At 39.0% G+C, this 17,164-nt stretch overlaps 1 protein-coding gene across 3 annotated transcripts in view; it reads right to left on the reverse strand.

The window, feature by feature from the left end:
• The window catches only part of tmem117 (transmembrane protein 117), a 573,994-nt gene that overhangs the window by 15,375 nt on the left and 541,455 nt on the right, over window positions 1-17,164 (reverse strand). For all 3 annotated transcript variants that reach the window (XM_039760885.1, XM_039760884.1, XM_039760886.1), the window contains exon 7: window positions 4,410-4,539. In XM_039760885.1, coding sequence (XP_039616819.1) covers window positions 4,410-4,539 — 130 coding nt within the window. The remainder of the gene's footprint in view (window positions 1-4,409; window positions 4,540-17,164) is intronic.

Raw genomic sequence — 17,164 nt, forward strand, 5'->3', positions numbered from 1 at the left:
AGCGGGGCTAGTCTATTGAACCACAGAGGCAGTTACAAAAACTGGTGTCAATGTCGCATGTTAAGGCGGCTTTTGTTTCTGCAGTTATATTTTGAATAAAAGGCAATTGTGTTATTCTTGTGAAAATGTTTCTTTGCTATTAGGACTTCAGGCTTCATACATTATATAGTTTATGCGTACATTTTGTCATCTACCACTAGAATATAAAAAACGTTTCTGTTTTAACAATGTGTTGACACAGATTACTGTAGAAACGGAACAGACATGAAATGCGTGTGTTCCAAATAACAATCTATTATTTCCACTCTAAAACTCCACTTCACTCCCAGATACTCAATCAAGGCGTGAGCTGAGAAAAGTTCGTGCACGTTCTAAATTGGTGGGGGGATGGAATAGCCGGCTGCTCCAAGCTTCACTTTATCAGCACATTTAGAAGACAAAGGGCGCTGGCGGAGAGGTGTGAAGGGATTTAAGAAGCAGTTTAAGGTTGGACGGAATTACGAGTTTTTTCGTAGGCTCTGGTAATTCTAGTGTTAAAGGCCTGGATCTTGATTTTTATCCAGGACACTCGCAAGCCCAGACACTCAAACTTCTCACTCAGTCTCTTAAGAGCCCTGATCAAAGCCTTCATTGACTCTGCGAAGATGACCGCATCATTGGCAAAGTCTAGATCAGTGAATCTTTGTTTGCCAACAGATGCCCCACAGCCGCTGGACCCAACGACCTTGCCCAATACCCAGTCCATACAAGCACTGAACAGAATAGTAGCAATAACATACACATGACAAACCCTAGAATCAACTGGGAAAAATGCAGACAATTTTACAGACAATTATCATAACATACTATTACTAATACACAGGAACAAAGTGAAACAACAGGAAAAGATTAAAACAGCAGGTTTTAGAAAATAAATGAATTTTGTGTAGCCCTTAACTCTTTTTTATACCTAAGTAGGAAAGATGGAATATGGATAATGTCAGAATTAGCCAGTAATAGTCGGATTTCCTTCAAACATGACCCTCCCTGATGTATGTCAAACCATGCAATAATGTGAAAAACATTTTAAGTAACAATTACTGTGTGGAGTAATCAAAAGCATTGTGAGTTTTCTGTGAAGAAATATATATTTAAAATACACAAATACATCCTTAGTTTTGGTCAAAATATCCTTCATGAATGTATACATTTGTTTTAATGGTTCAAACATTTCTTTTAATTATTTTCCAGAATTGCCTTCAGACAGTCTGTCAAATTGGACATCTATTGTCTGTTTAATTTGGAGACGGCCCCTAAAAAAGTCCTTTGCTTAAAAACTCCCTACAGTTCACATTATTTTCCTGAAGATAACTATACTGTGACGTGTCTTGCCTTTGCATGGGCTATAGGGAAGGGAAGGGAAGCAGTGTTGGGGTGGAGTCTTGGGGGAACCCTGTTTGTAAGGGCTTGGGGCACCTCCCTAGAGATGATGAGTGACAGGTATCCGGGTTAATTAATGGGGCGTGATAAAAAGAGGTGGTGTGGCCGGAAGTGTGAGTTGGAGAGGCTGGAGAAAGTGAGGAGAACAGCATAAGGTGTAAAGAAGGGAAGTAACTGTTTTTAAGAGAGGTAGGTAGGACAAAGGTGATTAGTCTTTGTTATTTTGGAGGTGTCCCCGTGACCCAGACAACGGGCGGTTGTAGGGCACCGTTTATATCGCGGCATATTGAATAAAAAGCCAGTCGGCATTTGGAAGACTTCCCCGGACAATCGGCTCCTGAGTGTGTTTATTCGACGGGACGTCACAATACTTATATTTATTTTTAAGCAAGTACAACACTAATCCTTTCCAGCCCTTTACATACTCACTCCTCAACAAAGCAAGGTAAAACAACAGGAAAAAAATAAAATAGTAAATCTATACTAATAAGAGACAAAGCCCTCACTGACTGACTGACTCACTCATCACTAATTCTCCAACTTCCTGTGTAGGTAGAAGGCTGAAATTTGGAAGGCTCATTCCTTACAGGTTTTATTTCGAAATTCTATACGTAATGGTCATAATTAAATCCTACTTACGTACATGTATACATCCATAGCCTGCAGCTCGGTTGGCATGTGAGGCGGCATTGCGTCTCCCATCACCACGCCTCCCACGTAGTTGGCTGTCTGCCTATATTGCCTTCCCTATCCCCACGCCTCCCACGTAATTGACTGCCTGCCCATATAAGGCCGTCCGTCGCTCTGGTCTCTTCATTCCCTTCTTTGCTTTGCCACGGTATTCATGTCTTCCTGCTGATAATTGCAACCTTTTTATTTAATCCACGGCTTCTCCGCTGTTTTATTGTTTATTACGATGCAAAGTTATCGATGAAGCCGGTTGTATGCTTATAACGCTTGACAGATACCGAATGTCACTTCAACACAAGTCCTGCAAATACTAACGTAATTGAAACAAACCATGAAACTCAAACCGATTATGACAGCAGCAATCCAAGCTGTGAGAAAACAGTAAAAAGGAGGTGTGACAGACGTCGTGGTACATTTTCTGATGCAGCGTTACGGAAACAACTTCGTGACGCTGCTGCCAAATACTCGCAGAAAAATCGACAAGTTAATAGACATGCTGTCGCTAAATACTCGCAGGGAAATCCACAACTTAATAGAGACGCTGCCGCTAAATACTCGCAGGCAATTCCACAACTTAATACCAGAAATGCCTGTTAAACATCTTAGATTCACGAGTAGCGATTTGGGTAGTGAACACTTCGATAAATGAAACCTGTTATCTTTACAACGGTTGACAGACACGGAATGTAACTTCAAAACAATACGTCCTCCAAATACGAACCTGATTGAAAGAAATAATGATAATCAAATCCTTGATGACAGCAACACTCATAACAGTGACAAAACAATTACATTGACAATCATGTTACGTTATTTTTAAAATGTTTCCTTTTCTTTTTCACAACTTCTTTAACACACTACTTCTCCGCTGTGAAGCGTGGGTATTTTGCTAGTATATTATAATGTATCTTAACATCCATTTTGAGAGTTATGTCAACTTTCTTGGTACTAAATACAGTTACATAGAATTGGTTGTAGGACTTTCTTTCTATTAAAGTCTTTCATGGATGTTGTATCAAGGCACAGATGAGGCTTAGAAAGAGTCATGTCTTTTTTGTTTTAAATTATTTTTCACTTCAGGATTGTGGAGCTTATTTTCTGTGATATGGTTAGGAATTGTAGAACATAAAATGACTTTAAAAGAGATTCACTGCAGCTCTAGAAGAAGGTAAACTGTTCACTAGGAAAATACCTTGGGTGGATTTGCATAATGTGGAAGCAAACTGCCCAGGAAGGTCATTTAGGTTAACTGGATCCAATATAGGTCTCTATGAGAATGTGTTATCCATGGGTCAGATCTGCGATGGACTGGTGCCCTATCAAGGCCTGTTTCCTGTGTTATCCAAATGAGGCCAGGATAGGCTCCACCACCCCTAAACTGGATTCATTGGGTTTGAAAATGTTGGATGATATTATCTCTACACCAAGATGGTTAAAAGCTTTGACTAAATTCTCAGTGATATATTGCTAAAGTTTATATTCTAATGTAATTAAAATATGACTGCATTCGGATTTTGAATAAGTAGCATAGGGTAACAAATTGGAGCAAAAGGCCTTAATCAAAGTGCAAAGATATTCTTCATAATAGTAATATGTAAACTTCAGTGCTATGATCAGCAAGCATTACTAGACCTTGAATTCCTCCTTTATGGGGAGCTTTTAAATATTTAAGATGCATCTTTTCCCATTTATATGAGGGGTCAATGTGGTTGATTAAACTTTTCCAAACAACTTGTTCCTGCACCTCCTCCCCAGGCTAAATCCTTCCTTCAGATCTTCTTTTACTTTATCCATCCACCTCCGCTTTGGCCTCCTTCATTTTCTCTTCCCCTGTACTTCCATTCCCAACATTCTTTTGCCCACATATTCATTGTCTCTTTTCATCACATATCCATACCACTTCAACCTCCTTTCCTGTCCTTTCTTGGATATCTCTCCTACTTTTGTCGTACCTCTGATTGTCTCATTTCATATTTTGCCCTCATTGGTAACTCCAAACATCAATGTCAACGTTCTCATTTATGTCACATCTAACTTTTTTCTTGTGCTCCCTTTACTGCTCTGTCTCATGTCCACACATCATTGCTGGTATTCTCACTGTTATAAAAACCTTACCTTCAACCTATGCCTTAATTCTTCAATAACACAACACTCCTGATACCTTCGTCCATGTGTTCCATCCACACTGCACTCTATGGGATATCTCTGCATCTAGTTTTCCATTTTGGGCTACCACTAAAATGTGGTGAAGCTGTATCTCACACAATCTGAAGCAGTGTCTACATTTTATGAAAGCATACCTGTAATATGTATATGGTATTCTTCCTTGAAAATCCTCTTGCACACAGGCAACTTTAGTTTGACTTGAGTTGTGGGCATTCCGGGTAGATTGACATCTAAATCACCCATAAAGTGAGGAAACTCCCAATCCTTTAATACAAAATATAGAGGTTATTATATTTTAAGGCATTAATAGTAACAGTCAAGCAAACACTGTTTCTTTTAGAGGACCAGACTTCTGCAAACAGAAAATTATCGCAGTAAACTGTTCAGCAGTTTTACCCTAGACAAGAATTAAAGAAATCTTTAGCATCCATTGTACTGTAATTACCACTCATTTTTCCTGATTCAATTCTTTAAATGTTATTTATTATGAGTTCCAAACTATTTGAATACATAATCATATATGTATTTGTATTAATGTATGTTTTATAGTGTGGAACACCAGCCCTGGCACAGACAGGCAGACACCAATAAGTCCAACATACACATTTATTTACACGCTATTTACAAATAAATAAAGTCCTGCACACAACCCAGCGTTCCTTCAACAATCACCCTAGTCCGGGCCTCTCCAATGTCCAGCCTTCCTTCACAGCCTCCAGTCCTTTCATCCAAGCTTCGTCCACTTCCACCCAACTCTGGCTGACGACTGGAGTGAGTCGGCCCCTTTTACTCCCACCCGAGCGTGCTCCAGGTGCCCCCTTATGAGCTTCCTGCGGCACTTACTGGTGTGGTGGTAGTGCTGCATGAGCACCTGGAAGCACTCTGGGTGTCCCTGGTATTTCTTCCGCCAGCACCTCCTTGTGTGGTGGAAGTGCTGATGTCCAGGGCTCCTTATTTGTCCGGGTGCCCGCTGGCGGTGGCCACTGGCCCCTATAGGGTTGAGCTTCCATGCTCCATTCCCGTGCTCTCCATACAAATCAGGGTGGCTGCCCTCTTATGGTCCGGGGGAGGCATTCTCACTCTCAGTTCCCAGCCGCCCGCCACAATAGGCAATACAAACTGAACATAATCTATACATGTGTTCTCAAATCCTTTTGATCCTAAACAGGGTCAGAGAGCCCAGTGCCTGGGCACAAGCTGGACATGGCACCAGTCCATCACAGAGCCAACACATGTCCATGCGTATACTCACTCACACCAACACCAATTTAGAGTCAACAGTTAACATAAGACACTCATCTGTGAGTAAAACCAGAGTAGCAGGAGAAAAAAATATGCAGATGTAGGAAAACATTTAAATTCTACACAGCCGATGACAGACCACAGGATTCAATGGGACACTGGACTGGTGAGGTAGCAGCACTAGCAGCTAAGCCACTATACTATCCAATTAAATATATTCAGACTTTAATCTTGTTTTCTTTGTGAACTTTTAACATTATTCATGACCAATCAGTAGAACAAAATGTTGATAAGAATTACAGCATACTGTATATTTCGTTTGGAAACGAGTTGAATGTAAAACAGACATTTTATTTTCTATTTATAAGCTAGAGCATAATAATAGAAGCAGCAATTTCATTGAGAAGAGTATCAATTTAAATCACAGGAGAGAAACTATAACATCAAGGTCTTATTATTAAACATTTCCAAATCAAAGGCGTCAGCATTATCAAGGACCTCCAGTCTCAGAAATCTGTTTATTCTCTTTCAGTTGGGCTGAGAATAGCATATTATCATGACATAAACCGATCAATTCTGAGACCGCCTCAGGCAGTGTATAGGTTATACAAACAAGTAGCTAACAACTTTGCGTATTAATGCGACCATCAATTAAAAAAAACACCTGCTGCTTTTGTTTAACAAAGGCATTGAAAACAGCAGCCATGAATAAATTGAATGAAAGTATTTTGCTGTTAGTGAAATAAGACATCCTAAAGCTTAACTTGAATTGATTAGAGTTTATACTTTCTGAAGAAAATAGATATTACTTAAAAGGGTGAAACATTTAGGACCTTAAAAAATTTTATGTTTATATAATATAATTGGAGGGGGATGCTCTAAAATGATCCTCTTCTTACAGAAAAATGTAACAAATGGCAAATGAATAAGCAATGGTGTGTTTATTATAAAAAATTGAAAAAATGCAGTAAGAGACACATGAAAGATAAAAAAAACAAAGAAGAAAGTGAAAGAAAAACCCAGCTCTCCACCATTGGTCAGCATGGTTGAATGCAGAACAACCAATTACCTTTTCAAGTAGCATCCCAACTCAAGAATCAATGGCTTACGGTGGGTTACAGTTACTTGAAGTTTTGCTTCCAACATGGACCAGCTTTTGCTACAGGGACAACAGGCCATAAACTGCTCCAGGGTAATTCGTATCAACATTTTGTTCTACTGACTGGTCCTTAAACAACCAGATGCCTCCAATAGCTTCCATACCCATTCCATTTAAGGTGAAACCATATACTGCCCTTTAACAGATAGCCAACTCTCTGTAATTGGTGCCCGTGTTCTGCAACCTGTCAGCCAGGACATATTGCAGAACTGTTGGCAATCCACAATTTGAGAGGACTGGCATCTCGGACAACTACTGGATTGTCCAGAAGAAACATGACAGCTGTAGTTCATTTTCTGCTTTCCTGGTTCCCTTATCTGTTGCCCTTTCAGGATACCCATTGTATGCAATGCCATCTGGTGGTGTATTTCTTCTCTAAAGCTCAACTGTGAAGCTCTCTATCGTAGAGCATTGCTGAGTCCTTGTTCTGTCACACGCCAGCCTTTTTCCGTTGGTAACCATCATAAGATTGTTTACATAGCAAACAAGATCACTAAAGCGCATCAAAGTAAAGTACTCAGAAGAAGAATGGCAGAACATTGGTAGTATCTTGGAAACACCAGATGTAAAGAGGACAGAATACTACACAGAACAAAAATAAAGTGATCAACTTTATCATGAGACATGATAAATTATAGTACAGTCAAACACATTTCAAGTACAGGTAGTTCCCAGGTTATGGACATCCGACCTACGACTTATGAACGAGGCCACAGCTGCAACGCATGAGCCTCATTAATTGCCAGTCTGTCATCTTCAGCCTGGGGATGCTGCAAGCTGTGGCTGGAGGGGGGCGATTTCGCTGCTCGTGCAGTGCAGTGTCCCTTGGGTGGCTCCCAGCGGCAAGCAGTGACCCGTGGTCCATAGTCACCAGGGCCATAGCTATCACTTATTTGCAGGACTACAGCTACTGCTTCTGACTGGACGCAGGCTGGATGGAGTGGAAGGGGGCGTTTCACTTGCCGCCCAGCACACACGGCTGGTAATGCTGCAAGCGGTGACCCAGTTGTGACTGAACAGAGGCCACTGAGGGTGAACGGGGTGGTGAGGGTAGCATTGTAGTGTGCCATGGATGGCGGCCTGTTGAATTGGGGTTGGGCGATTCACTACCTGCCTTTGGTCGCACCATGTTCGTTCTCGGTGGGCGGACGCTGCAGGCAGCATACTGTAGTAGAGGTGACTGTTGAACCACCCCTCACCACCCCCTGTCATTCTCAATAGTAAGCCTCCTTGTACTGTTACGCACATAGCAGGAAGTTGTCTCTTGTCAGTACATCAGACGTGTTGATGATGGATGCCTTCCTGCTGTAATAGTGTGTACAGTGCTGTACAGAAGAGCTCATCTTAACCTTTTGTCTTCACCCTTCAAGAATGTCTCTGAAACACAAATCTGATGCAAGTGCTGGTGATATAGTAAAGAAGAGAAAAAACATCACCACTGAAAATAAAGTAGAAAACATAAAAAGGCCAGAGAGGGGTGAAACTCCATCATTCATTGGCAGAGCACTTGGTTATAGTCGGTTCAACAATAGCATTTATTAAAACAATGTACCTGTTCTGACTTACTTACAAATTCAACTTAAGTACAAACCTACAGTCCCTATCTCGTACATAACCCGGGGACTGCCTGTAGTTAAAGTACAAAGAACAAATCTAGACAAGTGAAAAGATGGATAACCATCCTTAGCTTAAATATAATAAGGGATGGAGACTAAACAATATCTACACAGTGTTCGGCAAAGAAGAAGTGGATACTCCTATTTAGATCTTGAGGGCAAATGCAGCCCTGTGTGAGGGGTGATTATAAATGGACTTGATGTGAGTGTGCGGGTGTGTGCACAAGTGGGCCACACATCTAGTGGAGCCACTGAATAAAAACTCTAAATACTATACAATCAGGCAGGTTAAGATAAATCATGGTGCACATCTGAAATGGCAGGGAATAAAAAAAATGATCTTTTCAAAATAAAAAATGTGTATCTGCCATTGGAAACAGTTTCTTAGTAAAAGGGGCTACCTTGCATTGTACTAGTGGAGATCAAAATTAATGCAAAAATCTCTTTAGTGAAGTTGTGTGTGTTAGTTATGCATGTGTTGCTGGATTAAATATAGTAATTTGGAAAAACACAATTTAAAACATGTTAGGTTATAGGGAGTAGTGTAGCTGTAGAATTGGTAGAAGTAAAGGTATTCATTTAAGGTGTTCATTGCCTCCAAAGATCATCTTAAAGCAAGTCACTTTTTTGAAACCTGGGTGTTGAAATGAAGTCAGAAATTCATTTTCCCATAACAAACTAAAAGACATGCTGTTAGGGTGATTGGCATCTCTAAATTCCCCCATGCAGGTATGTGTGATGGACTGGAGTCTCACCCAGGATTGATTTCTGCTTTTCACCTGTCACTGCTGTTATAAACTCTACCTTCCACAGACTCTGATCAGGGAAAAAGTGAGTACTGAAAATTGATGTATAGGTATAGCAGAAATAGTAGCTTGTTTAAACTGCATGACACACAATATAAGACTTCTATGAGATGAAAGAAACTGATCCGTACTTAAGATTTTACATCGGAAATTATTGCAATGTAGAGTATTTTTAGAGCACACTGGCAACCCAACCTTAAATGCCCAATTTCAAAAACAGTGCTTTGCAATAGCTTTGTGAAATCTTTAAATATGTTAATTCAGTCTTCTAAAAAGCTTACTAAGCAGGAAGAGAAAATTCAAAAACATGGAGCCAAGCATTTCACTTTAGAAAAATTGCATTATTTTTCAGAAGACACCAGAGTTTTACACAAGGGACTCCTTAATGGCACACCTGCTTGTCATAAGGCAGTTTATAAAATTCTGTCTTATGAGTAAACAAGCAGAGTGCATACAATACACCCAGCATTTTAGGCCTTGATTGAAAAATGTGTGACCTATACATTTTTCTAAGGCTGGACATATGTAAAATAATTAATTATTTATTTTTCATACTGGTGATACTATGTTTTACTTTAAAAAAAACAACAACATACATACATTTTCATTTAAATTTGAGCACTCAAAATTTAATGAGTCCTATGCCGGAGCATAACAAGTAGCTTCCCAAAACAGGTCTCAGCTAGCCTTTCTGATTGGATACTTATGGAGGATGTACACACTCGCAATTCGTTTGTATTAATAATCACAATTGGTTTGAAAGTTTGATGAACTTTTTGGTCGTAACCCAATTTATACGTGTTCAGAGACGTTTGTGAACCGAGGTTCCGCTGTACTGTACACTCCAGTTTTCTGTCGGGTTGGCGGGGGCAGCAGGACCTGACTCGAATATAAGCTGAGGGTGACGTTTTTCAGCACATTTTGGGTGCTGAAAAACTCTGCTTATATTTGAGTATATACGGTAGTTTAAACAGTAGCCACTGGAAGAAAGTGCACAAATTTTGATCAGCTTGGCACAAGTACCTAAATGTTAGATAAAACCGCAGCCAGAAAGAAAGCAAGATGTCATTGAAACCAATATTTTCTGTACAGAATTATGTATTTTAACATGTTCATGGGGGTGGAGAGTGGCAATATGTTGCATGCTGGTCAGACATGCAAGTAACTTGATTATACTGTGTATGTGCATCACTACGAACACTACTACCAACCAATATATGAGCATAAGAAACAGTCTGGGTTAAACAAATATGATGTGAGAGTTATTGAGGACAAAGACATCTAGACAGATTTTTTTTTCAAAACTGTAATCCAGATGTTCCAAAACATCAAGAAAAGTGAAAAACAAAATGTGTGTGAAATTTTTGACTATTCATGATTTCAATATTTTGGCTTAGGCACTAGTCATGCAAAAATTCTGTCATGTCTAGATAGGCTTGCCCAAATCTAGAGTGAACATTGAAATCATTATTGAAATTTTGTTCTAATTGGCTACTTTTACTGTTTTTCTTTGTAAGTGTAAAGGACTAAAGCAGAAACAAGAAAATACATACAAAATGTTACAGTTCAGGTTATATAGGATAAAACAGAATGAACCCCTAATTGCAAGGTGACTTTTGCAAATGCATTTCAGTACAACGTGCTATTCAGTACTGAAATAAAAAAAAAAAAACCAACGTGCATAGCTAGGTTATTACAGTTGTAATATAATTCAAGAAAATAAGAGACATGGAAATGCTGTTTTGGGTAAAGGCTAAATATTGAATAATAAATGCAGATGCAGGACAGCTGTATAAGAATTATTTGTAAATTCCTGTTAAGTGTGCTCCCTTAATCACCAAAAACCTGATCCTTTATACTTTGTTTTGTTGTCAGTGTTATAGTGGTGAAGACATGACTTAAAGAGGCACAGGCTGCATGAGTCAGCATGGGGAGCAAAACACAGATCAACTTAGATCACTTACGTATTGCAGGCTATATGAGAGAAGGATAAAGTGTGGGAGTGTAAGAAAATCAACATTTACAGGTTGACACTTCCATTAAGTCTGAAGCCAACAACTTCATGAAGAGAAGGACTACTATTCTCTATTTGTGCCCTGATCTTGGCTACAGTACATTTCACTGAAGATCTTCAATAAGCTCAAATTTATTGTGCATTACATACAATTGCCAATAGTATAATATAAACACAATCAAGGAATACAACTCCAGATGAAATATATACAAAAGCACACAACAGGAATTCTCACACAGTGGTCAGTAGGAGCAGCTGCTGAGTAGCCTTATGACCTGTGAACAGAAGACTGCCCCAAAATCTTTAGATGTGAGTGTTCATGGTCATGTACTGCTTGCCAGGATGGAGGGAAGAAAAGTGACTGTGCTGGATGTTTTGGGCCAGTAGTGCGCGCTACAGAGAGAGAGAGAGTGCGAGCGAGCCTGCTTGTGTAGCTGAGCAGGGAGCCTGGGTGTTTTGTGTCAGTGTTATTCAATGTTTTTACATTAGTTTACTATTACACTGTGCATTCTATGGTGTAATTAACTATATTTGTGCTTAATCTTTACATATATTTACATATTTACATACAGTTTGTATGGTCTGGAACAGATTAATTGTATTTACATACAATCCTATGGGGGAAACTGCTTCGGTTCACGACCAACTCGGTTTACGACCAAAGTTCTGGAACGTATAATGTCAAAACTTGTATATATAAAGTCATTCCCGAATATATAAAGTCAAAATTTGATTATATAAAGTCAATGTCGGAATAAATAAAGTCAAAACTTGAACATATAAAGTCAGCGTCGGAATATATAAAGTAAGCGCTGAAATATATAAAGTCAAAACTTCAATATATAAAGTCAGCGTCGGAATATACAAAGTCAGCGCTGGAATATCCATCCATTTCCCAACCCGTTGAATCCGACCACTGGGTCACGGGGGTCTGCTGGAGCCAATCCCAGCCAACACTGGGCGCAAGGCAGGAACCTATCCTGGGCAGGGCACATGCATCATTTTCAAAACATTAACCGAACAGTGTTTTTTAAATTTATTTTTCTGAATACGTTTTTGTTAACTTTGTTCAGTTCAGAGTCGTTTCAATCAATATATTTTGACTTTGACTTTATATAATCAGGAATGACTTTATAAATTCTGACGCTGACTTTATATATTCAGGTTTTGACTTTATATATTCCGACAGTGACTTTATATATTCAGATTTTGACTTTATATATTCCAGCGATGACTTTATATATTCAACTTTTGACTTTATATATTCAAGTTTTGACTTTATATATTCCAACAGTGACTTTATATATTTAAGTTTTGACTTTACATATTCTGGAATGACTTTATATATTCAAATTTTGACTTTATATATTCTGACGCCGACTTTATATATTCAGGAAATCAATGTATTTGCCTGTTTGGCACACCATAGTATATGTGTGAGTGTATATGTGTACACATGTATGTGTATATATATATATATAAATATATATATATATATATATATATATGCCAGCAACACTCATGACAATGACAAAACAATTACATTGTCAATCATGTTACGTTATTATTAAAATGTTTCCTTTTCTTTTTACTTCTCCGGTGCCAAGTGCGGGTATTTTGCTATATATATATATATATATATATATATATATATATATAGATATACATATATATATATCTATATATATATATATATATATAGATATATACAGTAATCCCTCGCTATATCGCGCCTTGACTTTCGCTGCTTCACTCTATCGTGGATTTTAAATGTAAGCTCATCTAAATATATATCACAGATTTTTCGCTGGTTCGCAGATTTCTGCGGACAATGCGTCTTTTAATTTATGCTACACGCTTCCTCAGTTTGTTTGCCCAGTTGATTTCATACAAGGGACGCTATTGGCAGATGGCTTAGAAGCTACCCAATCAGAGCATGTATTACATATTAAATAAAACTCCTCAATGCTATAAGATATACTTCCCACGCGGTGATTGATTGTTTGCTTGTCTCTGCCTCTCTCTCACCCTCTCTGACATTCTCTGTGCCTGACGGAGGGGCTGTGAGCAGAGGTGCTGTTTGCGCAGAGGCTGTTTGTTTCAAAGATACTGACGCTCCTCTAAAAAATGCCGCTTTATTGCGGTGTTCGGCATATTTAAAAGCACAAAAGCACACGTATTGATTTTTTGATTGTTGCTTTAATCTCGCTCTCTCTCTCTGACGTTCTCTGCGCCAGACGGAGGAGATGTGAGCAGAGGGGCTGTTTGCACAGAGGCTGTTTGCTTAAAAGATACTGACGCTCCTCTGAAAAATGCCGCTTTATTGCGGTGCTTCGGCAAACTTAAAAGAACACGTATTGATTTTTGATTGTTTGCTTTTCTTTGCGAGCGCTCGCTCTCTCTCTTAAATTCTCTGCTCCTGATGCAGACACTCCTTTGAAGAAAAGATATATTTGCATTCTTTTAATTGTGAGAAAGAACTGTCATCTCTGTCTTATCATGGAGCACAGTTTAAACTTTTGACTAAAGGGTGTTATTTCATGTCTAGAGGGTTCTAATAATGTTAACAGTGTGAGAGAGTTTATAAGGGCTTAAAATATATAAAAATAACTATACAAACATATGGTTTCTACTTCGCGGATTTTCATCTATCGCGGGGGTTCTGGAACGCATAACCCCCTGCAATCGAGGAGGGATTACTGTATATACATAGAGATATGACAGCAACACATATCAATGACAAAACAATTACATTAACAATCATGTTACGTTATTTCAAAAATTTTTCCTTTTCTTTTTCATAACTTCTTTAACGCACTACTTCTCCACTGCGAAGCGCGATTATTCTGCTAGTATATATATATACATATATATATATATTGTAAAAGATGGCCCAGACACAGACAGACGGACAACATATTTTGCACCCACACACTGTTTATTTACACTATGTACAATATTTACAAAGTCAAAAGTCACGTGCACTCACACCCCAGTGCCTCTTGCACCGATTTCCCCAAAGTCCAGGGCCCACAGTCTTTGTGCCTTCCTGGCCGCCTCCAGTCCTCTCTCTCCAGCTCAGTCCTACTGCCTCCCGACTTCCACCAATGACTGGAGGGAGGCGGCCCCTTTTATGGGAACCCGGATGGGCTCCAGCTGCTTCCCAGCACTTAGTCCTGGCCACACCCCTGTGTGGCGGAAGTGCCGCTGCGCACCGGAAGCCGTCCGTGTATCCCCTTCGTCTTCCCTCGGCACTTCCTGGTGTGGCAGAAGTGCGGGCTCTGGATCAATAGGCACTGGGCGCCGCCTGGCGGTGGCCACGGGTCCCTATAGGGCTGGGCTTCCAAGCCCCTACCGAGGCCTGCTGCATAACCAGGATGGACGCCCTCTCTCGGTCTGGAGGAGGCACAAGCCCTCCTCCGGTCTTCAAGCGTCCCGGCGGGCTCCATCCCCGGCCAAAGACCACACAGGGTAAACCGGCATCGGGGCGCCGCATGGCGGTGACCACGGGTCCCTACAGGGCTGGGCTTCCAAGCCCTGTACCCGTGGTCCCCAATATGACCAGGACGGACGCCCCCTCACGGTTTGGATGAGGCACAAGCCCTCCTCTCCTCCTCCTGAGCCCGGCCGGGGACCACAATATATATATATATATATATATTGCTCAAAAATATTAAAGGACCACTTTTTAATCAAATGATGGACTCAAGTCAATCAAACTTATGGAATATTGATCTGGTCAGGTGCACTAGAGGGGCAACAATGAGACGACCCCCAAAACAGCAATGGTTTAACAGGTGGAGTCCACTGACATTTTTCCCTCCTCATCTTTTGTCTGTTTTTTCGCTAGTTTTTCACTTGGTTACAGTCAGTTTCACCACTGGTAGCAGGAGGCGATACTTGGACCCTACAGAGGTTGTATATATATATATATATATATATGTTTAGCATACCAGTATATATTTCTTTATTATGCACTTAGCTTTAGCTTGCATTCACACACATGCATATAGAATATTGTAGCTTGCACTGAGACTTTGAGACACCAGCTGCAGAATAAGGCCTTTTGAAATGTGAATATCTAGAGAGAAATTATAAAGCAAAATTATGGCTGCAGGCCCAGAAAATTACCAGAATTTTTGAGCAAAGTGGGAAAAAGAGCAGCACATACAGAGTTGTTATATCTGAACAAGATAATACAAGGGTGGATGCACTATACTCTGCTGCTGGAATTCATCCCTTGGACCTTATTCACTGAACAGTTACCTGGGCACAAATGAAGAAACAGTGAAAGTCATACAGAGGCAAGAAACTTGACTTATTCATGTCTTTACAGATATTTGTTTCAAGAAGTTGAATCAATATTTAGAGTTAAATGTTTTTATTTGACCAATATTCAAGTGTTTTGTTTTTGAGTATTGCATGGTTGTTTTTGGGCTAGCATTAGGCTCAAAATAATAAAACTTAGCTTACAGGGAATGTGAGTCCCCCACAAGATGACACGTCTACAGTAATACTGTCTGACTTTCTAAGGCAGTGTGTTATAGATATCCTGGACAGATGAAAGCTGGGTACTGGTACAGTCTAACTTTATTTAAATAGATACATATCCTTAATACTAAACACATAGAGAGGAAATGTTAGACTATAAGCCTGTAGCCATTTAGCGTTAATTTCAGTATACACCATGTTGCCCACAATGACATTTGTCAATGTAAAAATGTCATTTTATTTTAATCATCATCAAAACATCAGCTTTAGGATCCACTGAGGCAAAGAGGAAACTCCATCTAGACCCAATTATTAAATCTTAACACTGAAATAGTTGGAACTGTGCGTTAAAAAACATAATGTCTTTGAATTTTTAGATGAAATGCCTCTGTTATTTAATATGCCTGATGAAACACATTCCCACATTTTAAATCTACTGTATAAAAAAGAGTAATTAATGCAGAAATTAGCACTGATATAAAAGCTTTTTAAACAAAGAAGTGCAAAAATAAGGCTGTTGCTAGGGTACATTACTTAAACATGTGAATGTAAGAACGTCAGAACCTGTGGTCTAGATGAATAAACACAAGTGAAATAAAAACTGAATGCTCACTACGAAGTCCAGTTTAAAATGTACATTATTGACACAGGAAGGTTTTTCCTATTTATTGAATTTTGAATAGCTGCACTAAACCATGTGTACTGCAGGACTCAAGCAAATCAAACTAAATGTATCTGGTAAATGATAGAGATCACACCCAAAATCAAATTATTTCTGAATGTCTGTGTGTAAACAGATCTCCCCAGAAAAGCAAATGTAAACAATGTAATAAAGAACATTAATAGTGCATACTGTTGTTTCATACAAAGTATGCTGACTTGTACAGACGTGCAGCTTTAAGTTAAGTGATAAAAACTGTACATATTAAACTGTTCTCACTATGATGATGTATGCATCACACCGTGAACTAAATGTCTTCATGTAGGCTTTATATGAAAGAAAACTATGCTTAAATTGCTCATAATAGCCTGTTAATTATATTTAAAGAAGATATAACATTTATATTACTTATTTAATAAAATGACAGAATAGTGGAGCAGTGGTTAGCACTGCTGCCCAACCAATCTTGTAATCCAGCCATCATCCTTCCACTACTAATCTGCACATAAAAATCAAACAATTGTCTTAAAAAAAATAAAACTAATTACTTTGTTCCACAATTACTCCACCAATACACTCCTCTTATTACGCACAAATATTTTCTTTCTTTTTTTACTTTTTAAACCTTTATTAGGTTCTGTAGTACAGAAAAATAAGCATCAATAAATACAAAAAAGCATAATCAAGGGCTGGATAAGAAAAATTAATAGGTTCAAATTTATTTTACATCACCATTCCTCCATCATTATACAACTCCTGCTCTGCATGGCTGTTCAAACAATTGTTTAAAAATCGCAAAACATTTACTCCAGAGTAAAATACAAAATATCTACAAATTAATTACCAATTCACCCCATCAACAGAACAAAAATCTCTACCCAATTCACCTAATTAATTGAA

This window comes from Polypterus senegalus, chromosome 8 (genome assembly GCF_016835505.1).
Source record: "Polypterus senegalus isolate Bchr_013 chromosome 8, ASM1683550v1, whole genome shotgun sequence".
NCBI lineage: Eukaryota > Metazoa > Chordata > Cladistia > Polypteriformes > Polypteridae > Polypterus > Polypterus senegalus.